The sequence below is a fragment of the Martes martes genome (genome assembly GCF_963455335.1).
Source record: "Martes martes genome assembly, chromosome: 12".
Lineage (NCBI taxonomy): Eukaryota > Metazoa > Chordata > Mammalia > Carnivora > Mustelidae > Martes > Martes martes.
In genome coordinates this window covers 4249733-4276078 of record NC_137900.1, presented here as the reverse complement: position 1 = coordinate 4276078, position 26346 = coordinate 4249733, and the positions used below count along the sequence as shown (strand labels likewise).

Below are 26346 nucleotides of genomic sequence, written 5' to 3'. Positions count from 1 at the left end.
ATGGGAGCCCAGGCTGGGGTCTGGGCAGGTCTGCCCAGGGGCCGTGGTAGGAGTGAGGGGCCTGCCTGAGTGGTTTCCACAGGAGGAAGAGTGGAGGACAAAGGGACAGGAGCTGGGGAGGTGAGTGCACAGGGGCCTCTCCACAGAGGTCCTGCGTGGTGCTTGGAGCCCAGGCTCCGATCAAGGGTTCCGGGGCCTGCTGACCACGCCACCGCCGGAGCACGTGTCCTCACCAGGCCCAGAGCGGGTGCTGCTGGCATCCGCCGCGGTCTTGGAAAGTGGATGGAGCCAGCCACTTGCTGAGAAGAATTACAACTCAGAGGCATCGTAGCCTTACGGAAATAGGCCCAGAGAGGGAAATGCACTTGCCCTGGGTCACACAGCGAGTGAGGGGCTTGGCTGGTGGTCATTCCTTCACTCTTCGTCCACCCGTTTGTACACTGGGCACAGCTCCCGTGTGCCGCCACTTGGATTTCTGACACCGGTGTCAGGCGGCACCCTGCAGACGGACCTTGCACACATCTGGCCTCATTTTGTCCCCCACACGCCGCACTCAGGCCCCAACCTCACCACCCTCCCGCCCCCCCCAGCCCTGGCCCCGCCTCCTCCCCACCTCCCGCAGGTCTTTTTGAGACCCTGCTGCACGCACTCTACTGTTGGCTCGGGTATGTGCCCTGTTGTAGAACCTCTGTGCCCCCGTGCAGTACAGGGACTCCCAGGGCAGGACGCGGCACTGACAACAGGTGCTCAGTGTCTGCCAGTAGCCATGGCGAAGGCTTGGGGACGCTGTTCTTGGCATATGGCCCCTGAGCACTTTGGGTCCGGAATCTTCATTTTACAGATGGGGAAACCGAAGCTCAGAGAGGAGCACTGGCTGCCTGAGATTGTAAGGGCCCGGCACTCTCTGGGTCTCTGGGTCTCAGGGACAGAGCCGGTTCATCCTGGGACATCTGGTCTATTGCAGAGACCGGCACCTTGAGACCCAGAGGGGCCGCTGTGCCCCGGAACACTGGTGGAGGGGCATTTGGGTCCTACTTGCAGGTCTGCTGTCCTCCACTCCCCCCGCCCAGGGTACAGCAGCGTACACACGGGCATGGCAGGATCAAGCCCAGATCCCAGGCCTTGGGGAGCTCCAGCTTTGGCCACCACAGCTTCTCGAGGGTCTGGCCCTTCTCCTGGAGTCTGATGGTCCTGGCACTGGGCATGCAGGGAGGAGGGTGGGCTCATCTCCCCCAGAGCTGCATGCAGTGTGTCTGAGGATGAGCTCGTGCTGATGGAGCCTTCCTGGAGACCCAGCTGGCACCTGAGGCTGGTTGTATCCTGGACCCCCAAGGCCCATCCCTCTCAGACACCCCCCCACCCTCACAGGGCTCCCCAGTGGGCAGGGTTAGCTGGGGGTTACCTCAGATATCTGACATGGGGAGAAAAGTGTCATGGAAGCCTCCCAGGACAGCACCTGAGACCCTCATGCCCGCCCCCAGTGGGACTCTACCTTTCTGCACCCGGGTTCCCACCCAACGCCCTGGTACAGGAACGAAGGAGGTCTGTGTGCACCGGGGCCGGGGCCTGTGGGCAGCACATGCGCTCCAGAGGCGTCCAGTCCAGGCCTGTCCACCTGTCAGCTTGGCATCTCCATCTTCCCGCAGGTGATGCAGCCATGACCCCCCCGAGGCTCTCTGTGGTCCTGAAGGGTTCCAGGTGGTCCCCACGAGAGTCTGAAGGACCCCAGGGGCTCCAGCCTTCCTGGAAGCAGCCATCTGCTCCCTAGTCAAACAGCCTCATGCCTACCGCTGCTCCCAATTTATGAGGGGGAAACTGAGGGCCCAAGGAGGTGGGCAGGGCCGGGACATGTTGTGGGGCGCAGCCGGGTGCCCACCCCACATTCTGGACATTCCATCCTGGGAAACCGGCTGCCTCCACCCTGCTGGCTCCGAGGCCTGCCCGGCCCGGCCTGGCCCCGCTGGCTGGATGGACTTCCGGGCTCGGTGCCCGCCTGTGGGTGCAAAGCACCGATGGAGGCTCCTGACCCAGCCCTGGTGCGGCCTGCAGGCTCCCCTCGCTCTGTGTGCGCTCAGGCCTTCCCAGCCTGGCTGGCACCCCTGGTGGGAGCACTGCCGACCAGCTTGGTGGGAGCACTGCCGACCAGCTCCCTCTTCCCTGGTCAGGGCTGGTCCTGGTGGCCCCAGCCTTGCACAGTGCGGGGGCACAGAGGCCCACACTAGGACTGGGGAGCAGACCCATCTCGGACTTCCCCGAAGCAGCTGTGTGAGAATAAAGCACGCGCAGTAAGCTTTCCCGCTCACCGCTGCTCCTCCACCGTGTCCTATTTTGGCTCTGTCTCCCCACCTGAAGTCGGGCTGGGAGTGTCCCTGGGAGGAACAGAAGGGTCCCCTTTCCTGCCAAGGCCAGCACTGCCTGCTGTGATACGAGTCTCCATTCGACAGGGGCTCTGCTGCCCTGTGCCTTGTCAAAACCCGGAGAAGTGAATGACACCCCCAAAACACATCTGCCCCCAAAGGGGCACCAGGAAACTGGTGAGCAGCCCACCCTCTTCAAGAAAAAATGATGGGGTCATTCCCAAGGACTCCCGCTCCCCAGAGCAGGAAGTGCACGTGGTCCTCGGCCCAGAGCCCACAACATTCTCCCAAAACCTCACAGAAAGGGGCCATCATCCTCCCCTGCCCAGAGAGGGGTAAGTGACATGGGAGGGCATGTCTTCGGGGAGTCCCCAGGAGCTCAGTGCAGGGTCCGTGTCTTTGGGGAGTCCCAGGGAGCTCGGGGCGGGGGGCCATGTCTTCGGCAGGTCCCCAGGAGCTCAGAGTGGGGGGCTGTGTCTTTGGGGGGTCCCGGGGAGCTCAGAGCAGGGGTTTGTGTCACGTCAGGTTCTCTTAGTGGCAGATCTTGCCGCACAAGTTGCATGCAAGGAATTTACTCGGGAGGCCTCCTGGGAAAACTGCGGTGGGGGGAGAACAAGGCGGAGAGGGAGAAGGGAAGCAAGCCAACACAGGTGTCTTGGGTTGATTCATGTCCACCTGGAACCTCAAAATGTGATATCAGTTAAAGTAAGGATAGAGCAGACCGTAACCCCATAACTGGGTCTGTAGCAGAAGAAGGACACTCCGGGACGGCCACGTGACAGCTCGGTGGCCTGGCGCACCTGAAGGCGGTGGAAAGCTGGACAGGCAGAGCGAGCAAGGTTGGAAGGTGCACGAGGGCCCTCCCCGCTGCCTCCAGAGGGAGTGTGGCCCTGCCCACACCCTTGACTCCAGAGTCTCAGCTTCCTGAACCAAGAGAGGATACATTTCTGTTGTTTTGATGAATTTAAGTTCTGCTGTTGGCAACTTTGTGGCAATGTGTTCCTCTCCAGCGATCCAGCCCCGACTTCGTGTTGGCAAACGCTGCGCCGCGGGAGTGGCTGAGGAGCTGGGAACTGGACGAGATTGGGGCACGGGATGGGAGGTGCCTCAAAGTCCTCCAAGAGCTTCTCGGTAGAAATAGGGACGATAAAGGCTCCTCTGGGAAGGGCGCTGGGGAACTGAGTGTGTCAGAGACTGCCTGAACCACACTCTCAGGTTGAGCGCAAAGGAGACACTGGAAGGGACAACTTGGATGTTTAGCTGAGGACATTTCCAAACAAAGCTGCTTGTAAAACCTGGGGTGGGGGGCGGGCAGGAGACCAATGGGGGAGGGGCTGTTGGGCAAAAGGGAACCTGCCCAGATTGTTAAATTAGGTCTGAAGGGACACCGGGGGTGCCGTGGGAACCCGTTTCTGGAGAAATTGGGGGTGCACCCTCTCAGCCCAGCACCGGGACAGAGGTGGGGACCCCAAGCCAAGTCTGTGGGGGTTCTTGTCTGGTGGTATGAACCCCCTGGCAGGGTGCCCAGGGCCCCAGAGAGCAGGGCTACTGCCATGTGCCTGCAGGACAGAGTGTCGGGCCACAAAGGATTATTCTCGGGCCCTGAAGTCTCTGGCTGCCTCTCCTCCAGGCTTCAGACTTGCTTGGGACCAGCGACTCTGTCCTTCTATCCATTCTCCTCTACCTTTTGGAATGGGTTAAGACTCTGAGAGCTGGGAGGATGGGCGGATATATTCTGAACATGAGACCAAAGTGACTTTTAAGGGGATCAGAGGGCAGTGTGTGGTGGGTTGAATAATGTGCCCCCAAATCCACATCCACCCGAAACATCAGAATGTGCCATAATTTAGAAATAAGATCTTTGTGGATGTAGTTAAGAGGAGGTCCTTGTGACGGGTGTCCTTGTAGGAAGAGGGAGAAGATGCCCAAAATGTGGAGGGCAGAGCCAGGCACAGCGCCAGCGCAGCCTACAGACAAGGAACGGCGAGTGCTCTCCGGCGGTCCCGAGCCCGCTAGTCTGTGGCGCTTTGCTGCAGTGGCCTCAGGACACTGACACAGGGCGTGGTGTGGAGCCACTCTGGTCTGGAGGTAACTGGAGCATGGCCTCTCTCCCGAGCCCCAGGGACATACCAGGGGCTGGTGGCTGCCGTGGTCGGGAGCAGCACATGGCATGGGGAGTGCAGGCGTCTCTGTGCTGGGGTGTCAGGGGCTGGGGGCCAGGCTGGCATGAGGAGACTAAGGAGAGGTCAGGGGGCAGGGCGGCTTCGTTAGGACATGGGCCCATCCATGTCCCAGAAGGTGGGAGGAAGGGAGGGAAGAGCCGTGCCAGGTGAGGGGGCAGCGGTCACTCAGATCCCCAGGACGGAGAATGTCTGGTGTTCCTACCACTTGCCCAGGGACCTCACGTAGACAGGACTGGGGAGCGCTGCGTCCTTGTCTCAGAGCGACCCTGTGTGATGTTGGTGCTGTGTGGCCGCTCCTGTTCCGCTGGAGAGCCCCGTGGCACAGCTCCCTCGTGGCAGGGGGACCGTCCCCTCAGGGCCATCCTGCTCCAGGAGCCAGCAAACCAGGGCACACAGCACACGTGGGGGCAGCACGGGGCCCCCCGGGAGGGGTTGGCAGGAGGCAGACAGAGAGGAGAACATGGCAAGAGCTAGTCCTGTGGTTCTGTGGGAGGTAGCTGGCAACCATGGGAAACAGGCCTAGGACTGGCTGTTTGAGGAATCTCAGTGCGCTCTGGGCATGGCGGCTAGTTGTCTGGTGCCTGGCCTGGGGTGACTAGGGCAGGTGGACGCCCCCCCCCCCAGCCCACCCTACAAGGTGGGTGTGGCTCTGCATGGGCTGGTTTGCAGGTGAGGCAGCCCCAGGGCGTCCTTTACCATCTCCTGGCAATGGTGAGCCCTGGGAGTCTCTCCAGGGTCAGCGGGGGCCCATCCCAGCCTCAAATCACAGAAAATGAAAGACCAAAAGGAAGGGCCGCAGGGGAAGCCTCAGGCACTGTGGGGCTTGGCTGAGGAGGTGTGGTGGGCACAGGCGGCTTCTATCCAAAGCACCCCAGCAGCTCCAAGGTCTGAGCTCAAGGTTGCCGATTTCAAAGGCCAAGGTCATTGATGACCTGGGCCGGAGGTCCAGCAGGTGAGTGGAGAGAAAGAACAGACAGGGGATTTGCTTGAGGCATCCCCAACATCACCCACGTGGGCCAGCAATCCTCCACGGGCTCTGCAGACTGCTGGTACTGGCTGCCCTGGGCCTGGCCCGTGCTGCACGTGCAGCCACAGAGATGAGCTGCATGTGGTCCCCACACTCCTGGTGGAATCTGCTCGTGGTCTCCCCAGCTCAACCCTGGTCAGCAGGGAGGCCTTCCTGGAGGAGATGGCACCTGTGCTGAGTATGAAAGTGCTGGGTAAGATGGGAGAAAAGTCAGTGTCACAGAAAGCTTTCCTCCTGGGCCCTGTGGACCTGGGAGATCATGGAGGCTGGCAGTAAGAGCAGCCAGGTGGCACTCCATGGTGGGATGGGTTGAGGTGAGAGACCGGAAGGGCTGAGCAGGGACTGGTCAGCCTAATCACCCCTTTGAGTCTGGCTTACAGAGGCGGTGGCTGCCTCCTACAGGACCTGGGAGCGTCCAGCCCTCTGAAGTCTGCAGCAGCATGCTCTGCGTGAAGGATCACCGTGCTCAGTTGAGCAGGTTGTCCACTGTACAAGGGTCCCAGTGAGCATGTAGCCACACTGAGATCCAGCCTGCGCTCACCATCAGGGCCTTGGCCTTCACCAGCTGGTGAGCCTCAAAATCCCCCAGCCCTCCCTGAGCCCCACAGAGGAGCTGGGAACAAGGTGGTCTCCAGTGATCTTAGGAGCATGGGGTGCAGGGGACGAGGGAGATATGAATGCAGCAAAACCCAGGATGGCCACGTGAACTTGGATCCACGCAGGCTGAGAGGGGTCTGAAGAGAAGGAAAATCCACGTGCAGCATCGGCAGGACCGCAGGCGCTCAAGAGATGACCTGGTCTCTGCTCTCGGGCTTTGCCCACATGCCGGTAGATGGCAGCAGGACAGCCTGAGGCTGCACATTCCCTGGACTGCACATTCCCGTGAAGTCTAGAAGTACGGGGAAGCTCCGGGGACACGGGAGTGTCCCCTCCAGCACTGACACCATGCACTCCTCCCCCCGGGGTCTCCTCTGTGTGCACCTGCTTGTGCATGTCTGCTCCAGCAGACCTCCGCGGCATCACACCCGCCTATGGGGTCTGAATCTGATGCTACTCTCTGCTCGGGAGCAGGCTGCTGGAGTGCAGGTGGCCTGGCAGACACACAAGCAGGGTCTGGGACAAGCCGGCCCAGGGCCCAGACCCCCACGTGGCTCTCAAATTTGCCAAGAATTGTAGCACTGAAAGACAAGGTCTGTCTCCACTCCTGGAACCCGAGCTCTACGGCTGTTTGAAGAACAGAGTAAAACAGGAGTGAGCTTCCATGCTTAGGCTCAGAGAAATGGGCGATGTGCACCTCCCGTCTTCTGGGACACGTGCTCCTGGGAGCCATCTCAGGCAGCCTCGGGGAGAGGCATGGAGCCAGAAGGGCGAGCCCTCTGCAGATGGGCCTCGATGGCAGACTCAGGAGCAGAAACAACTGTGGCCCTTGTAAGCAGTATCCCCTGCTTGCGGCAGCAGGATCCAGGAGCCCTGGCCCTGGTGCACCTCTGCCTGGCCACAGCGACTGGCCCAGGGACAAATGAGCCCAATGGTCCAGAGCGTCCCTGGGCAGCGGCATGGGGATGCTAGGAGGGCAGGACCCAGAACCACAGGGGCCTTTCTCAGAAGTCCTCACCTCCGCCCCTGGGCTGACACTGGGTTTCTCTCTTTTGTAGCCGACTAGGGCAGCCCTTTAGCAAACTGTGTGGCTTGAAAGCCCGAGCCTCAGTTTCTCACCCATAAAGCAAAGACAGCCAAGTCCTCGAGACAGCATGGCTGTCGGCATGGAGAGTAAGGGGGCGAGAGCGGGTGCACAGCCCCTTCCCGCTCTGCGGTCTGGTGGACCTGCTTCTGCGGTGATGACACGGAGCCCCTCCTACCAGCCCCGACTGTGGGCCTCCCATGCTGGACATGCTCAGAGGCACCATACATCTTGTCGGCCCTCAGCCCAGGTAGGAGGAGTGCTAGCACATCCATTATGCTGGTGGGCAAACAGAGGCACAGAGAGCTGGACAGTCAGTCCCTGGCCCCTGGGCCTTGGCGGGAAGGCCTGGGCGAGCAGTGTTGCTAGGGGCAGACCCTTCCCTCCAGGCTCCAGTGTCCCCATCTGTGAAATGAGAGCTGTCCCAGCACCTGCTTGGGGCCAGGGCTCCCTGATCTGTCCATTTGGATGGCCTTGGCCAGATTCCCAGGCCCCATGAGGGGCCACCCTACAGGGGCCCCAGAGAGGACTCCTTAGGCCTGCGCCTCCGAAGTGCCTGCAGGAGAGCGCTGAGCATTGGCAGGCGTGGCTTGGGGGAGGTGGAGACCAGGCTGGAGGCCAGAGAGGGGCAGGGCTCACCCAAGGCCTCCCACCGGGCAACAAGGGGGCCTGTCCTGGGAGGCCAGCTGAGAGCATGGGGGGCAGGCTCTCACACTTCTCTGGTGACTGGGGACTCGCTGGGCAGGTGCAGGGCTCAAAGAGGCTTAGCCGGCTCATGAGCACTAAGCCCCTGGATTGCCCTTGACCCTCCTGTGCACTTGCTACTGCTCGGGTTGCTGGGGAGCACTGGGGGCTGTGAACACAAGTCTCCGCCCCCAGCAGGGCCCGGAACCCTCTCATCGAGGTGCATGGCCCTGGATGGGACAGTCCCTTTCCCCGTGCCTCAGTTTGCCTATCTGTAAACAAGGGTTCTCACCCTTTTTTTTTACAGTGGGACCTGGACCATCTTGTGAATGCATGCAGTCGTTACAGGTCCCTTAGCATTAAATGTTTTACTAGTCTCCTGTTTTCAGATTAGATGGATCCATGCTTGTTGCAGAAACTTCAGATGGCCCAAAGAAAAGTGAAGAAGCAGGAAACAGTGGCCTGCAGCCCAGAGGTGGGGAGCAACCCCTCAGGCCATGTCCCTCTCCTGTCCGCTGTGTCCCGTGCCCTGTGCAGGCCTGGCGCCTGGGAGGGGCTGGTGGGATCCTGTCTGTGAATCTACCACATGCTTTCACCCTCCAAGGAAGCATGTGGCCCTGAGGCCTGTCTCCCGGCAGGAGAGGGGGGAGATGCCTTGCTGCGTCATCCCCGAACCGTCATTGTGAACCTGTGGGTGGCAGCTCAATGACACTTGGGGGGCCCCCCACCTCCTGAGAGGCCAGGCGAGCTGGCATGTGCAAGCTGCCTGTCAGGGAGGACAGCTGGGCAGTGAGAGCCGGGCCCTGGCAGGCAGCGGGCTCCAGGCAGGGGCTCACCTGCCGAAGGGGACTGGGCTGCTGCCTTCCTGTGGGGCAGCTGGAGGGCCCAAGTGCATGGAGGGCGCCGTTGTGGGGCAAGTCCTCCCCCACACATTCAGCTCATTGGAGCTACAAGCTCACGTTATTTTATTGAAAATTGCTTTAATTTGGAAAAAAAAAAAAAAAGGCCAGCCCACAAGGCCACATTGCTTCCCTAACTCTTACCATTTTGCAATGAACTTTCTGGACCTGGTCCATTGTCAGAGGTTTTTAGGATGGAAATCTCATGCTTCTATTGAGTACAAGCAAAACAATCAGGAATATTTAAAGAAAAACAAAAAGCATTTAGCCCGTCTACAGTTATTATCCGATTTGAGGGAAACACACCAATAACCACCCGTGCCCCCCACCGGGCTTATGCACAGTCCCCCATACCCCAGGCCACCAGTGCCCACGGACACATCAGTCAACCTGGGACAGCCCTTCAGAAAGAGGGGACCCCCCCCCCAGGGTAGAGCCTCACCATCCCTTTGTTTCTGGCAGCATGTGTGCTGGCCCATTTTACAGAGCAGAACACTGAGACCCTGGGCCTCAGACCCCTTTCCCTTCCTCTCCCCAGTTCCTTCCACAAAGTCATTCATGGCACAAATGTTCTAGCATACTGTCTGCTCCCAGCTGTAAACTGAGACGAGGAGCAGGTAATAGGGTGGGGGCCAGAGAGGCCAAGGCTTTAATCAGTTCCTTAGGCTTCTGTGCTGGGCTCTTCTCTCTCCAACAGCGGCCCACAAGTTCCTTCCTGGTCTATTCCACAGGCACGAGGTGAAGCACAGTCCTAGACACAATACTGGCTTTGAAGTCATACACACAGAGATCAGCTTTGTAGGGGCAGGTAAGCAGGAAGGGCTTCCTGGAGGAGGCAGCCAGTGCCTGAGGGCAAAGAGGCACCAGCCGGACCTGGTCCAGGCACTGCTCCCAGCCAGGGCACGGAGAGGCAGGGGCAGGTGGCGAGGGGGTAAGTGCAAACTCCAGTGGGGCCTGTGTAACCTCCTCTGTGGCACAACTCCATCACTGATCATGTCACAGCCTCTGAGGTCTCAGGAGGGTGACACAACATTCTCTGTCCCTCAGATGGGAACATTAAGGCCCAAGGCATGGCAGGAGACCGTCAGAGGTGAGGGGCTGAGGTGTCAGACAGGGGGTGGCCCAGGCAGTGGGTCTACCCAAAGCACTTGAGGTGGGCCAACTGCTTTCCCTCCTAGGCCTCAGTTTCCCTTCCTGCACACCGTTAGTGTTGCTGGGCTCTCCAAGAGGCCCTAGAATCAGTAGACAGGGCAGTTCAGCTCGGGGCTCCTCTCAGCTGTGCACTCCCTTCCAGAACCAACCCCAGGGCCTCCTGCTGCTTGTGGAGATTGTTTTGGTGGCAAGTGTGTGCCCTGACCCATGATGAGGGACATGGTTTCCCATGGGACATGGCAGAGGTCTTGGGCCACCCTTAGCTGTCTACTGGTACAGAAGGAGGCCAGCACCATACTTGAACACCCAGAACATGCAACCAAGCCACACACAAAGAAAAATGTCTGTCCCTGACCTTGATACCACCTGCTACAGGCTGAATTTTGTCCACCCACCCCCAAAATTTAAGGGCTGAAGTCCTAACCCCCAGCACCCCAAACATGCCGTGTTTGGAGACTGCGTCTTTTTCCAGGTGACCAAGTTACAGGGAGGTCAAAAGGACTGATTTTACTCCAATAAGATTGGTGTCCCTATAAAAGAGGGGAAATTTGGGCACAGAGAGAGAAATGTACAAAGGGACTGACAGCCACGTGAAGTCTGGGATGGTGCTGCCACCAGCCAAGGAACTGTGGGAAGCCGGAGAAAGGCCTGAAACAGATCCTTCCTAGTGCCTTTGGGTGGGTGGGGGGACTCTGCTGACACCTGATTTTAGACTTCGGGGCCCCCAGAACCCCAAGAGTACATTGCTATTATCCTGAGTCTCAGTCCCAGAAAACAGCTCCAGAAAACATACACATCCTAAGTGGCCAGGCTCAATTCAGCATTTTGGAGTCCTGGAGGCCATCCCGCCTCCCCTCCAGCCCTGTGTGCAAGCCCTGGAGATAGGCTAGGGGGCATCTGGAAGGGAATTCTGGGGCTCCAGTCCCCTGGCATGGTGTGGAGGAGCCCTGAGGACTCACCTGGCTTCCCGACATGGCAAATGGGAAACACCTGCTTATCAAGGGAATCAAAGAAACTCATCCTCTGGGGTCCACAGGTCTGAAGTGGGGAGCGGGTATTATGGGGCGAAAGCAACTCCCACCCAGGAGAGGGGTGTGCCCTTTACATATTCTACTGGGCTGGGAAAGCAAAGGCGCAGGGCAGTTGGGTGGGGCTGGGGAGCTGCTCTGCTGAAATGCTACTCTGTGGTCCCAGGAGAACACTCACGTCTTTGCTGCCACCTGCCAGGCCCTTCAGAGCCAGTCCTGTCCACCTGCGCCAACTTCCCAGACTTCCTGAGTCAGCCACGGGACTTCTGGCTGTTCCTCAAGCTTCCAACCTCAGGACCTTTGCATCTGCTGTTCTTTCTGATAAAGAAGCTTCCGCCTTCCCTGCAGGGCAACAAGCCTGAGGGGCGACAAGCCACTGAGGAGCGGCCTGAGCCACCCAGAGCCTCCTCAGATCCTGTGTAGACTTTAGGAGAGCCTCCTGGGCGGTTGCCAGGGCGGGCGCGGCGACTGAGCTGGGCGGGGTCTGGGGAGAGGAAGGGGCGGGCCGCAGCTCTGGACCCAGCCCGGTACTACGACCCAAAGTAGTTGAGCTGGAGGGGGAGAGGGCAGTTCCCCCTCATGTGTAGGCGGGGGCACAGCCAGAGCCCAGGGATCTGAATGTGCCCCCAGCACCCGGGGTTCCTCAGTGAAAACCAACAGCATCGAGCCCTAGCTAAGGGGGCCTTGGCTCACGGTGACACAGATGGGGCAGCCACGTGCCCCTCACGGAGGACACCTGGCCTGGGGGGCCGGGGTGTTCGGAGGGGCGGGAGCCAAGGGCAAAGCCCTTGCAAGGGCCTGGAGCGAGACTTCCTGAGCAGCCAGCTTGGCCCCTTGGGGGTTGGGGCTCCCGCGGGGCCGGCCACGCCCCCAGACCCAGGGGGAGGGGCCCCTGGAGGGCGTGTCCAGGGCTGCCCCGCCCCTCGGGCTTCGGCCCCGCAGTCCCCGCAGAGCGCCGCGGAGCGCAGGGATGCCCACGGCAGCTGCGACCCCTCGCCGTAAGGCGAGGCCCGGGGACCGTGCGGGGAACGAGGAGCCCGCCCCGGGGAACCGCACAGGTGAGCGCCGGGGCTGAGGGCCGCGAGTGGGGCTCTGCACCCATTTCACGGACAGGGAAGTCGAGAGGCGGGCGGCACGGCGGAGGCGGGGAGGGGGTGCGCACAGCCGTGAGGGCAGGAGCACACAGCCGGGAGAAGGGGCGCACAGCCGGGTCCGGGACGGCCCCCAGCCCGACACCCGCCGGAGGACGAGCCTCCCCGACCCACTCCGCGGGCCGAGCCGGCGCCCCAGCAGAGCCGAAGTCCGGCTGCAGGCGGCCTGAAACCAGGCGGCGGCGCCCAGCCGCCCACCCGCCCAGGTGCGCGCCCTCTCCCGGTGCGGCGCCGGCTCCTGGCCGGCTGCTTACGCGGGAAGTCGGTGAGGCGGCCGTGGGGAACCTGCCTCGCTTTACGGGGAGGTGCCGCCGGCTGGTCCCCCACCCCCACATCACAGGTGGGGAAACTGAGCCTGGAGGGGAGGACGCCTGCCCGAGGTCCCGCGACTGCCGGGCCCGGCATGAGGTCCGGGGTCTCCGGAAGGAGGGAGGCTGGCAGTTGGCTTACTTTGTGATTGATTTCGAGAGTGTTTTGATGAGGCTTCCCCGTCGTGTTTGGCTGGGGTGTAGGAGCTCCTCCGAAGGCGCAGGTTTGAACGCTGGCTTTGCTGCATGACTGCGTCGGAAGCCTAACTCTCCTAGAAGCGGCAGCAGATGTCCCAGAGCCTCCCTTTAGTGCGCGCTGCCCCTCCCCCTTGAGCCTGAGGGTCTCTGCACACCTGTGCCCCAGGCCAGGTGCGGGATGGGGCTCTTCCCACACGTGGAAGGTGGACCTGGAGGAGCAGGCTGGCCCAGGTCACACCCCCTGGGGGAAGCCCATTCAGGCCTAAAAGAATGTCATCTGCCACTCTGGGGGGCCACGGGTGGGCAGGTCTTCTCAAATGGGGAAACGGAGGCCCAAGGAGGTAAGTTGCCTGCAGAGCAGAGGTGCTCAGCTTTGGGAGTGGGAGCTGAGACCTGCCCCTGGCTGGGTGAGGGGGGTTTATTTTCTTTGACCCCCTCCCACCCCATGCCCTCCTGAATTTGGTTCTTTGCGGCTGTCGCTCTGTTCCGTGGGGACCCTGTGGCTTTGTTGCAGCACTGCCAGGGAGGTGGGTGTTGACCAAGAAGAGGCTTGCACAAGCCGAACTTAGGACTGGGACGGAGGCGCTGATGTGTTTGCATACAAAAGACTGCTGAGAACTCTGCCTGGGGCGGGGGCCGCGGGGGGGCAGCGGGGGTTTCTTAGGGGCCAGTCTCTGCCCTCTGGCAGCCCCACCCGGCCCCACCCCTGCTTCTGATCAGCTACTGCTCAGCATTCTCCCGGACCGTGAGCCTGGGGAGGGGGCGCTCCCAGCCCATAGGAGTCCTTCCCGGGCATTTGGGTTTGGAAGCCCGCTCTGACCTGGGATGTGTCTCTCTGCCTCTGGCCTCAGTTTCCCCGTGTGCTGAGTGGTGGGCATGGTATACCTGCCCCCATGCTTGTGGACACGCCAGGTGGAGTTGGGGGGCGTGTGTGCCCGCCCTGGCCATGGTCGTTCTGCTCCCAGGTAACAGGTCCATCCAGACTCCACCATTCCCCTGCCCCGTGGCCCCGGTCTTTTGAGTTGTGAAGTGGATTCCCTCTTGTTGCGGTGCGGTTGTGAAGGGATGTGTGGGGGGTCTTTTGGAGACACTTTGGCACTCCCTTAAACATAGCAGTGGGGGCTGTTTTTCCTGCAGTCGTAAAGTGGACACATTGCTTTGCTCTCCTGAGTCTAGGTGTTGAAGTCCAGCTGTGTCCTGGGGTCCGCATTCTTCCCGCGTCACCCATGCGTGGCTGCTGAAGGGCAGGTGGGCGGGGAGAGGCTGGCTCAGAGCAGGGGCTTGAATGTTTGTGGAGTGCCTGACTGGGTGCCCAGCCCACCACGGAGGCCACCCTTCCACTGCCCATGGCCCCCGCCGGCTCTGGCCCTCGTCCCAGAGCAGCTCCAGCAACTCCCTGATGGGGGAGATTGTATAGGACTGGGAGGGACACAGGGTTCCAGCAACCGGAGGTGCCCCCACCCCCGGACCCTCTGGAAGGCCTTGAGGGAGGGGCCTGGGAAGGGGCAGCAGGAGGACCCAGGATGGCGAGGGCATGCCCTGAGCGTCGCACCTGCTGCCGTGCGCCCTTTTCACGAAGGAGAGACTGAGGCCCAGGGGGAGCCGTGGGAATCCAGATGTGGCCTATGTTCCCCGCCAAGGCCAGCTCGGCCTCCTGACAGGTGTGGGCAGAGCCTCGATGTTCTCCCCTGAAAGGGTTGGAGTCAGCCTGATTCTGCTCTGGAAGGCACTGCGTGTTCCGCTGGTGTGAGGTCACCTGCCAGCCGCCAGGGGAATGCCGGGATGACCTGGTCTCCACAGTGGCCAAGGTCCAGGCCCACCCCCCCCCATGGGGAAAGGAGGCACGCTCTGAGGGGGCGGGTGTCTTGCCTGAGGACACACAACCAGGGCTGTGGGCCTCCCACGTGTGGCTTTCCCTCCTACTGGGATCGTGGAGTCCCACCCTCCGTAGAACACCTGTGTGTGCGCAGGTCACCCTTTTAAACTCTCCTCCTGGGGTCTCCCTTTCCATTTGAGGGAAACAGACTCAGAGCAAGAAGCGAGTCCCCAGTGGCAGAGAGACCCAGGCCCTTGGTGGGCTGGCCCTGAAGCTGGCCTCCCTATCTCCCGTGATCCTTTGGCAGAGGGGGTGGAGAAGGTAACTTATTTATCTGGGCCCCCTGTGGGTGAGGTCAGGGTTTGAGGGCAGCGTAGTCTCCAGGAAGAAGAATGAGAGGGGCGGGCCTGTGGTCCAGGGTTCCAGATAAAAGATTAACAAGAGAGGCTTGTTCTTCCCCCGCTGGCCATGTGGGCTGGGCTGGGGAAGGGCCAGCGTCAGGCCCTGCTCCCCTCCGTGTGCGAGGGGGTCAGGGGGTGAGGGTGTGGGCAGTCCAGCGCAGGTCTGCCCTTTACTGTCCAGGGAGCCCACAGGTTTGGTTTGGGTTTGTGCCTTCTTTGCATCAAATCCATTTGCTGTGTTTTTCCTCCTTTAAGATGTATTTGAACATAGCAGAGAAGAGAGGGGGTCGTAAAGGGCCCGAGGAGCAAGGCCGCAAAGGCTGAGGGGTGCAGCTGCCAGTGTCGGGGCCAGTGGCGGGTGGAGGCCCGTCCTGGCCGCTGGGTGTTTGTGTGGGTTTTCAGCAGGGATGGGGAAAGATGGGATTTGCCTCTTAGACATCAAGGGAGGGACTGTTGGTGGACTAGTGAAAGGGTGGGGGGGTTCTGGGGGTCTCCGGGCTGGGCAGAGGCTGGGTTTGCAGAGTCTAGGGGATGTGGCCGCTGGAGCCGGCTGGCGCAGCTGCCAGGCCTTGGTGACTCCTCAGGACGTGTCGGGGGGGCCGGGGGCGCTGGGGTAGGTAGGTGTTTCGAATCCCCAGTAGCCCTTTGGCACCGTGCCGCCTCCCTGCTCTGGCCTGGCTGTGTGTCACTAGTGGAAAGGTCTTGTGGGGACCCTGCCAGTGGACACCTAGGGTGCTGGGTGGACACGGTGTACCTCAGCTTCCTCGTCTGGCAAATGGGCTCAGCCAGGGAAGGGATGCAGGAGAGCCCGTAGGAGCCTGGGGCGGGGAGGTTGGCTTGGGTACCACGACCTGGAGGGTCAGACTCTGCATTGCCCCTTCCCAGGGGAGAGTGTTAGTGAGCTCCAGGCATGGCTCTAAGGTTTCCATGGGGTGGTCCTCCTCGTGACTCGGGGCAGGGCACCCTGTTTTGCAGATGGGGACATGGAGTCTGAGCAAGGACCTGGGTCTCGGAGATGGTGGAGCAGAGTCCGACCCCATGGAGGGGGCCTGAGGTTTTGGGGCTGGGGTCTTCCCCACAGGGCAGGACCACCCTCCTGCTTGTCTGCATCCCATCCAGGCTTCGGGATCACAGAGGCCTGAGTGCCCAGCCTGGCCCCCTCTGCAGGGTGGGCTGTGGGCAGGGCTCCTCGTCCTCCCCTCACTCACCAGGATTATTTCCTCAGGCCTGGGTTTTTAAGTGTTCAAGCTGCACACTCGTGCTGGTGGCACAACTCCCAGCCTCTGATGGGTCTGAGCTCCCCTTGCTGCTGGGAAATGCAGAGTCTGAGGCCCCAGGGCTGGGGCGGGGGCCCAGGACTCTCCCGGAGCCCTGATGCGTGTTCACAGGGTGAGCCCCACATCCTTTTTCCCCATCTTGCGTTGGGGGTGCGCCATGGAGGGCCTGCAGGTCAGTGCCACCCCCTCACCCTCCCACCCTCACTGCTGGGAGCACTTGGGGAGGAGCATTGCCAGGTGGTGAAAGCTAGGTTGGGTACCTTGGCCACCGGAACTGGCCACAGCTCAGGATGTGACTGTTGGCAGTGGGCCCTGCCCCCACCCTTTGCACACGCCAGGGCGCACTGTGTCCCAATGATAGTGGTGGCTTCCCTGCTGGGGCCTCATTGTCAGGGGCAGGCCCCCTGCGCAGCAACTGACAGGTAGGTCCCAGGCCCAGAGCGGCAGAGTGGAAGGGTCACCCAGCTGGTGGGGTGGGGGAGTGCGCTGCAGAGTGGCCTTGCTGCCTTGATTCCTGGGGCCGGCAGTGCAGGCAGGCAGAGCCCCAGGGGTAGGGGTCTAGAGGGCCACCTGGTTACATGCAGCCATGTCGCATGCTGGGGACACTCCCCCTGGGTCTTAAGTTATGGCAGACATACTCGCAGAGTTGAAGGGATTTGTTACCACGCCTTCTAGCCTGACCCTGACCCTGACCCTGGACCTTTCACTAGTGGCTCCATCCTGGGTTTTCTTGAGAAAGTTCTAGCTGTACTGACTGGGTGCTGGCGAGGGAGGTGGGGCAGACCAGGGCGAGCACCCCCGGAACTCAGCTGCCTCCCCTCCCGAGGGCCAGGGCCTTGTAGGGCGGTACCAAGGAAGCCACTGAGCCCAGAAGAATGCAGAAGTGACAGGTCTAAATCGGGGACTGGGAAGTGTTGGCTGCAGGGTGACCATGTGGCCGGCCTCTGTCTGGCCTATCTACCCTTCCCAGACCCCCCTGCCCAGTAGGACCGCATGAGTCCCGGTCCACGGTCCTGGTGGAGGTCCTGGGCTTGGGCCGCCTTCTGTCCATTCATGACGGCATGGCCGGCTGTCGAGGGAGAGGTTGGTCAGTTCAGAGCTCACTCCGGAGTCCGGGTGTGCGTCCCACTGGGCACCCCAGAGGGTGGGTGCTGGGTCGGCGCTCTTCCACCCCCCACCCACCTTGGCAGTTTAGTCATTTTGACGTTGACCCTGCCAACAGGCCAAAAACAATGCCTCACATTTCAAATGTGCATTTCTTCTATTGACAGAAGTCTTTTCCTGAAATTGTTTGGAGCTTTATTGAGAGATAATTCATATACGATGTGATTCATTCTTTGAAGTATACAGTATTTAATGTGTCCAGCAGATCTGGGCAGCCCTCCCCATGGTCCGCCCCAGGACATTTTCATCACCCCAGAAAGAAGCCATGAATGCCGCAGCAGTGTCTCTCCCGCCCCGGCTGACCCACTCTCTGCCTGAGGATTGGCCTCACGCAGGAGGTTCATAGAAATGCAGTCCGACCACGTGAGGTTTTGTGGCCACTGGGCCACATGGTGGGTCAGCGCCTCTGTCCTTTGATATTCCGTGTGTGGCTTGTACTGTGTGCCAGTTATCCGTTCATCAGTGGGTGGGTGGGAGGGCAGTTTCTAGGTTCCAGCTGTTGTGAATAGTGCTGCTGGGAACATGTGTGTACTGTGTGGATGTGTTTTCCTCCCTCCATTCTGTGGCTGAGCGGGGCATGGCGGCATCACACGCTGACTGTCCATCCACGTGCTGGGCCCCGCTAGGGCCACTGCCCGCCTGCCTTCCCGCCTGCCGCACGGGGCTCAGGTTCCCACACCCCTGGTACACCTGTCCCCCTCTGTCTCACTGACAGGCGCTTGTGGAGGAGAAGCAGCACATCCCTGATCTGATTAGTGCTTTCCTGAAGGTGAAGGGCGCCGAGCATCTTGTCATGGGCCACTGGTGTATCTGTAGAGAAATGTGTATCCGATCCTTTGCTCACTTTCAAATTTAGGTCCCTTCTGTAATTCAGTATGATAATTTCTGCAGGGCACCTGGGTGACTCAGTCAGTGAAGCGTCTGCCTTCAGCTCCGGTCGTCTTGGGGTCCTGGGATCAAGCCACCCATCAGGCTCCTTGCTCAGCGGGGAATCTGCTTCTCCCTCTGCCCGCATGTGAATAGTGTCCTCACGGCACCGGTTGCTGAAGCACTGTTCTAGTCCCACTGAATCGTCCTGGCACCCTTGTCGAAACTCGCTTCACTGGAAATATGAGTTTATTTCTGGGCTCTCAGCTCTGCACCACTGGCCTCGATGTCTGTCCCTTTGTCACCGTAGCTTTGTGGAAACTTTTGAAAATGTGAGTCCTCCAACTTTGTTCTTTTTCAAGATCATTTTTGTGTGGACTGCTGGGTCTTCTGCAATTCCTTATGAATTTTGGGACCAGCCTGTTGGTTTCTAGAAGGGCAGCAGCTGGGACTCTGGTAGAGGCCAGGCTGCATGTGCAGATGAGCGGAGGCGAGCGCCCGTCCCCCTGGAGTCCGTCTCCCTGTCCGCAGGCACAGGTGGCTTCCCTTCATCCAGGAACTTCATTTCCACCAACAATGTCTTAGAGTTTTCATGGTTTAAGTTTTGCCCTTATTTTGTTCAGTTTATCCTGCAAAAGAAAGTGGGATTGCCGTCTCCGTCTCACTTCCAGGCTGTTCACAGCCGCTGTGCTGAAATATGGCAGATTTCCGTGTGTCAGTATTGTCTCCTGTAGCCCCATGGGAATTCTTATTTGTTTCTGTAGGTTTTTACTAGATTCCTGGGGGTTTTTCTAGATCCAAGATCATGTCATCGGATGAAGAAGTTTTGTTTCTTCCTTTCTGACATGAATGTCTTGTATTTAATTTTTTTAACTGATTGCCCTACCCCTGGTTTTTGAGACATTTGTTTTTCTTTTCTGCTTGACCCATACTTCTCTGTTGTGACTCTGGGCGCTGTTGTTGATACATAAGGGTGGTCTGTAGGGAGAGACCCCTCCTGCTATGCCGAGTGTTACTTCTGGGCCCCTCCCCATTGCGTCAGTCCCCTCTGCGAGATCGGCATCCCTGCGGGAAAGTGGGGATGAGGATTCCTCCCTGCTCTCCTCTGGGATGGCTGGGGGTGCTGAACCGGGCTGGGAGTGAGGGCCCTTCTTTTGTTTTTAGTTATGTGAGGGTCCTTCTTGACCGGAACATTCTATCAGAGCTGCATTGCTGATGGTGGCGGTGACACTGGTGATGGTCATGTGCACACAGGAAGGCCAAGCTCTGTCCAGCCTTGCCGTGCCTCAGTTTCCCCATCTGTGAGGGAGTGATGGACTGCCCTGCTCATGGGAGCGAAGCACCCATTAGGTGCCCAGGGTGTCTCAGCTGATCCGGGAGTGAGCCCCCCCTCCACGAAGTGCACAAAGCCTAAGGGCCCCTGGCTCACCTTCTCCCTCACATTGCAGCCTGTGGGCCCCCCAGGTTCTCAGTGGGGCTGAGCACTTGCAGCCTGGCAGAACACAGTCAGGGGTGCTGACCCCCACGTGGTTGATATCCAGGTATAACTTCAGACTCCCCCCAAAACCTACTGCTGCTGCTGCTTACCCCTTCCTGGTGACCAAAGCCTCACTGATGACACCAACAGCCGCTAGACACGTGGCTTGTGTGTTAGATGTGTTAAGCACTGTGGTCCTACAGTAACGGGAGCTGAAGAGAAGCAGACGTCATTGGGAAAGTCGTAGGTAAGGGAACTACGCAGACAGTTCTGTCCTGTAATAACTCCAGCATCAGTGCACCCGAGCCGTTCAAACCACGTTCAGGGGTTACCTGAATTTGCCTTTATTGTCTTCTGACACAAAGTTATGTTCTCAACACTGCAGTCCTTGGAGCCTCCAGAGTTCGCTTACTGTGGGACCTGCTCCGCCTTTATCTGTGGCCACCGGCCGGATGGCCACCACGCTTGGTAGCCTGGGTCGTGACACTTCTCCAGAGTGTCACGTGGCTAGTGGGGCTTCTGCCCACTAGCACTACCCTGCCTGCCAGCGTGGGGTCCTCACACCATCTCTCCTCTTTTCTTCCCTAGGCGTGTGCACACATGTGCAGCCACCCCTGAGGGGCACCCTCCAAGTCCTCCGTGGCAACGGCACTTCCGTGGGGACCATCATTGTGTTCCACTGCCCCTCAGGCCACCAGATGGTTGGGTCTGGCCTCCTCACCTGTGCCTGGAAGGGGAGTGTCGCCGAGTGGTCTTCAGTGATCCCTGTGTGCAAATGTGAGTCCTGCTCCCCCGAAGCCACCCTCCAACTTAGCACCTGCGGGGGGTGGGGGGCTGCCGATCCACGGCAGGGGTGCAGTGGGTACGGGTCAGCGTGGGGCCTCTGTGTAGGGTCTGCTCCTTGTGCCGGCAGCCCAACAGCCCACATGGGGTTTGCACTCAAGGCCCAGCAGCGGGGTCCCGGCTCTGCCCCTGAGGTGGCCACTCACCTCCAAGAGGTCCACTTGTACATTGGAACTAGTGCTCTGTCGTCTTTGAAGTGGGCAGCTATGCTTGTTCATTCATTCGTCCTCTGTGCATGCACATGGCCGATCGTACTAGGAGGGTGCCATGGATTATGTGTGTCACGGATCCTCGAACTGGGGGCACTGATGTTCCCAGTTGGGTGAAGAGACGGCTTTCTAGTATTTGAGTTGTATTTGTTGTACAGGGTGTTAATAACACCCAGCACAGCATTTCCCAAAGTGCAATCATTGTTGTATTGATGTATGTGCATTGGAGAGGGCTCCGTGGTCAACACAGATGGGAAAATGCAGGAGTCATAGGCTGCAGCACTTCTCAGAGCCTTTAAAATGCTCACGTGCCGGATGAATGTCTGAGAAGGAGGGTGCCTGTCAGGTCAGACTCCAGGAGACAGGAAACCCAAGAGAACAGGTTCACCAAGCTTTCTCTTGCCCATGGCCCTCAGGAAGGGCATCTCATGTGGCGCCCCCTATAACAGGGACCCAGACCTCTCTGGGCTGCGGCTCGGGGACATGGCCCAGGATGGGAGCACCTGTTCCTGCCAGGCAGGGCAAGGAAGACCCTCAGACAGTGCTCCCCACCCTTCTCCTCACCCCACTGAGCGGAATGTGGACATGCAACTGCAGGGGAGGCCGGGAGAGGTCCTTGGTGTGGGTGGCCCGTGTTCAGCTAGGGCAGGAGACGGGGATATGGGGTATGAGCAGTGTCTGTAACGAGGGGGGATATGCAGTGTTGCTCGTACTGAGACCCCGGGCCTTGTTTTCCCAGAACACCCTTTATAACCAAATAGAACCACTTCTTGGCACATAGCTGGTCACATGGCTATTAAGTGGCAAAGGCCCTTTGACCCTGAGCACAGCCATTTTTCTTGCTTTTTTGAGCCCTTCCAGAAAGTGACAGTGCATAGGCCCCTGGAGGGTTGTGCTGGCTTACAACCTTGTGGAAGCAGGCCATGGGCTATATGTGGGCATCTGGGGCCCAGGCTGCAGTGTGTGGGAACCAGGGAACCACCACTGATCTCGCTGTCAGAGCTGTTCCCAGTGTGCCGCTCTGAACTCCTACACACCCTCAAAAACCCTACCCAGATACCCCTTTCTTTTCGTTTCTTTTCTTTTCTTTTTTTTTTTTTTAAGATTTATTTATTTGACAGAGAAGAGAGACAGCGAGAGAGGGAACACAAGCAGGGGGAGTGGGAGAGGGAGAAGCAGGCCTCCCGCTGAGCAGGATTCAGGGCTCGATCCCAGCACCCTGGGATCATGACCTGAGACAAAGGCAGATACTTAACAACTGAGTCACCCACGTGCCCCAAGACACCCTTTTCTTAGACGGCAGTGTTCCCTGATAGCCCCACTCCAACAACATTCTGCACAGAACTTGGCCCCAGCCACCAGCACCTCTCTGCTCCCCTGCCATGGAACAGAGCTTGCTGAGGGCCTGGGCGAGCCCCGCGCAGGAAGTAGCCTTGTCTTCCTTGTAGCCGTGCCGCCATACGAGACCTTCGGCTTCAAGGTGGCCGTGATCGCCTCCATCGTCAGCTGTGCCATCATCCTGCTCATGTCCATGGCCTTCCTCACCTGCTGCCTCGTGCGGTGCATGAAGAGGAGTGAGCAGCCATCCGACAGGTACCCTGGCCCCCATAACCCCTGGCCCTCCCTGCTGCCGGAGGGCTCTTCACGGGCCCCTGCCGTCTGTGCCGGGGCCTCCTGCAGGTATGTGGGGCCGCTGGGGCAGCCCTGGCTCCTCAGGGAGCCAAGCTGCAGAGCATGGCCCCACGGCAGTGCACACGGGGCTGGGCTGGGTGTCCCTTAGGCAGGGCTGGCTCATGCCCCACTGTGCTGGGTGAGCAGGGCTGACCGGTGATGGGGAGTTTTGGCGGGCGGCCAGACACTGAGCCACTGCCACCTTCACCGTACTGTAGCTTTACCTGTGTGTTTCTTATAAAATATTTACAGTGTGCAAGCTGCCATCTTAACCCTCTGCAGGGGTGCGGCTCGGGGCTCAGTGTGAGTGGCCCTTGGCACCCTCCGGCCCTAGAGCTTCTGGCCGCAGCGGCTGTCTCGCCAAGGTCTGGCATCCTGAGCATCCTTCCCCATCTCTCCCCAGGGCAACCCAGCTGTGGCTCCAGCTGAGAGCAGGGGACTTGGAGACGGTGCCACCGGCCTACCTGGGCCTCAAGGGTGTGAACAACAGCAACAGCGGCAGTGGCGGTGGGGGGCCCGCAGGCCGTCCTGGCCAGGCCCACGACAACTACAGTTTCACCACGTGCGCATGGGGGGTGGTGAGGGGGCCCCGGGGTGAGGCGGGGCCCTGGCTCAGTCATAATACCACCACCCCACACGCTGCCCAGGCTTACCTGGACCTCAGCTCCCACCCCTGCACCAGTGGCCGGCCATCCTTCTCACCCTGGGTCCAGACCCTGTGCCTGATGCCTTTCTCCTGGGAATTCAGACCTGCAGAGACATGAGCTCCCTTCCCGAGGCCCCAGCAGGACTCCTTGTGTCTCCCTGTCCTGTCTCTCATGCTTCCTGCACGCGTGCATGTGCTTTCTGAGCCATCACAAGGACGTCCTCTTACACCCCGTTCTCTGACTCGGGGAGTCCCGTCGAGGCTGCACGTGGACTGCAGAGAAAGCACCTCCTAGTGTCGCTAGCGTTAAGTGCATGCCTTCTTACCCCGACGACAAGTGGCACCTGAGGCTAGGTGCTGGCCACCCTAAGTGGGATGGCCATTGTCATGTGCGGGCCCTGGGCCTGTGGTCCCACAGAGGTGGAATCCTGGGCCACCAGGCTTCTGCACAACCACATTCAGGCTGCGTCTCCGCGAGGGGCCCTATGGTGGCATGGGTGCGGGTCACAGACACAGGTTGGGTGGGCATCCTGTGGGCATGCGGGCTGCGGTCTCTACGAGGGACCACTCTGCTGTCTCCACGACCTCTGACCCAAGGCCTCAGGGTCCAGGGACGTTCCAGCCAGAACCAGTTACTGCCCTGGGATGACAGAATGGCCCCTAGGGTTTTTGTACACTCTGAATGAGCCCCCTTCCTCAGCACCACCCCCAAGTAGCCCCTTCCCACTCTTGGAAGGTGGGCACACTGCTTCTTGGATCACGTACCTCGTACAGGTGAGGGGTCTGAGGCCCAGGCAGGGGCACCAGTGGAGGGACCTCCTCAGGCTTAGGGCAGTTCTGAGCCTGCCTAAGCCTATGGAAGGCCAGGCCCCAGGGGCCTGTCATGGGGGCAGGGTGACACAGGTCCCCGCCCTTCCCCCAAGCCTTGCCTCTTTTTCCTGCAGGGACCTAGGTGAGGGCACCAGAGAGCTGGCTGGCATGGCCCGTGGCGTGGACAAGGACCCCTGGACCACCAGTTGTCCTGCGAGCTCACCCAGTGCCCAGGTGATGGTGCACACGGCCGACCTGGGGCGCACCCCGCCTGCCCCCTGGCTCACTGCAGGAGTGTCCAGACAGCACATGGCCTACGTCCCGGGGTGACTGAGGCAGAGTCTGGAGCCTGCCCTCCACACGGGAGGACCAGGGACACCCCACCACCCAGCTACCTACGTCTCAACCTGTGTCCAGCTTGTGATGGGTCAGTGAAACCAGCTTCCGGGGTTAGGGATCCCTCACAGAACTGAGCTGGGGACTCCAGAGCGGTGTCCTGTCCCAGGGGGGCCTTTCTGGAGCAGCTTTTATAGACAGACGTCCTCAGAGCCACCACAGAGTTTCCGGAACCAGATGCAGCCTCCCCACCCAGCTGGCTCTTTTAAAGAGACTGGGAGATGTTTTAAGCAAATCTCGTTTTGCATGGGGTTGGCGAAGAGAGAGCAGGGACTGAGCTGGGGCACTGCATCTGCTCCGTGCAAAGCAGCCACGAGGGGAAACAGGTGTGAAATAAACAGTTCTAACACTGGAGAAACAAAGGTAATAATCGCTGTCTCGATTTTCAGTCTCTCTCAAAAGACATAAAGCAGGTTTTACTCAAGGTGTAGAACAATTCCCTCATCACTCCTGCTCAATGCTCTGGGCTTGGGGGACTGTGCCAGGCAGCGTGGTCAGCTGCTGGCTGGCACCGGGCCACGTGGAGGCTAGCCGGCTCACACATCTGGGCACCGCAGCTGTCAGCAGAGACCTCACTGGTGGCGGCTGTCTCGCGTGGCCTGGGTGTCCTTGCACCCTGGTGGCTGGTGTCCATGAGTCCTGAGTGCAAGCCTTGCCTTTCAGGGGCCTGGGAAGTCATGCCAGCTCATGGCCGCTGCATCCCACCCAACGAGGAGGGCAGCGGGGCTCCCCTTCTGCGTGGGAGGAGGACCAGGCAGCGGTGGACGCCTTTAAAGCCATCCTGGTCCGCTAACCCACAGCTGTCGCAGCAGGTGTCAGAACACCCTTCCTTTTTAAGGCTGAACCCACCATGTATCTATGCCACATCTGTATGTCCTTCCACCTGGGGGTGGACACTAGATGGCTTCTACCTCTCGGCTGCTGTGAACATGGGTGTGCAGACGTCTGGGAGACCCTGCTCTCAATTGTTTCGTGTATACAGAGGTTATTTTCAGATGCAGCAGTCAGAAGTTCCCACAGCCGCCTCAGCTATCACGTGGAGCTCTCCCTCGCTTCGGCCGGGCATCCGCTCAGATGTCTGGCATGTTCCTTTTATGCTGCCACATAACCAGTGACCCCGAAATGTAGTGGCTCAGAAATAGTCAGCACCTGTTACCGCTCTGTGTCGGGTGGGGGCAGGGTGGCTCTGGCTCGGGGTCTCACGAGGCTGGGGCATCCCCTGAAGGCTTGCCGGGGCCAGGGACTCGCTTCCAGGACAGGTGCCAGCTGCTGGCTGTGGGCCTCCGCTCCTGCCGGCGCAGGGCTCACCGCAGCGCAGCCTGAGTGTCCTCAGCACATGGGGGCCGCTCCTCCCCTGGAGCAGGCGGCCCAGGAGGGAAGGGAGCCACAGTGCTCCTTACCACCCGGCCTCAGAGGGCACCCCGCTCACTCTGTCACCCGTCACCCTCACACAGGCCAGCCTGATTTGCCGTGGAATGAGATGGCAGAAGGGTGTGACCCGGGATGGGAGGATGGAGAGGCCATCTTGGCCGTGGGTAGCCTCTCCAGGAGGTCTCTAGCCTCCTGCTTTCCCAGCGCTCAGTGCCCACACACTTCATTTGGTTAATATCAGTGGAACCTCTGTTGGGGCAGGGCCCCCTCTACCTTCCCTGTAATAATCTAGATCTGGGTTGGCCACGCAGCACGTGTTCAGGAGGTACGTGTTAAAGGAATGAGCGAGTGAAGGAATGAATGGTGGGCCTCGGTGGTGTGAGAATGTGGGAGAACGTCCTTGCTCCTCCTCAGCGTTCAGGCCTCTTATCACGCAGTCCCTTTGTATGGTCAGCTCCAGCCACACGGGCCACCCTTCATGGCACCCCACGCCCCTCCTGCCTCCAACCCCTCTTTGTTCAGCTCATCGAGTCAGGCTTTAAGTGCATTTCTGGAGCACCTGCTGGATGCCCGGCACCATGGCCAGGTGGGGCCCCACCCTTAGGAGCTGACGTTCTAGTGGGGAAATAGTAGGAAGTGCAGGGGAGCAGGGCCAGAAGCCCCGGGAGGTGCCCTGTGTGGGGGGGGGGGGCGGAATTCCCCGCTGGCAGGCCCACACAGGGCTTGCTTA

General features: G+C 60.0%; 1 protein-coding gene across 3 annotated transcripts; it reads left to right on the top strand.

The window, feature by feature from the left end:
• The first annotated feature begins 11559 nt into the window (after positions 1-11559).
• On the top strand, positions 11560-25389 carry SUSD3 (sushi domain containing 3). Of its 3 annotated transcripts, XR_013967698.1 has the most exons (6): positions 11942-12069; positions 20259-20447; positions 22171-22315; positions 22797-22955; positions 23984-24276; positions 24909-25389. XR_013967698.1 is itself a non-coding variant. In XM_080819354.1 (5 exons), the coding sequence occupies exons 1-5, from the start codon at positions 11982-11984 to the stop codon at positions 24177-24179; spliced, it is 777 nt and encodes a 258-aa protein (XP_080675480.1). In that variant the 5' UTR covers positions 11560-11981; the 3' UTR covers positions 24180-24610. The 3 variants fall into 3 exon arrangements, 2 of the variants coding, with proteins under 2 accessions (XP_080675480.1, XP_080675481.1); XM_080819354.1 differs by lacking the exon at positions 24909-25389 and having other exon boundaries at positions 11560-12069; positions 23984-24610; XM_080819355.1 differs by lacking the exons at positions 11942-12069; positions 24909-25389 and adding an exon at positions 13397-13633 and having other exon boundaries at positions 23984-24604.
• The last annotated feature ends 957 nt before the right edge of the window (positions 25390-26346 follow it).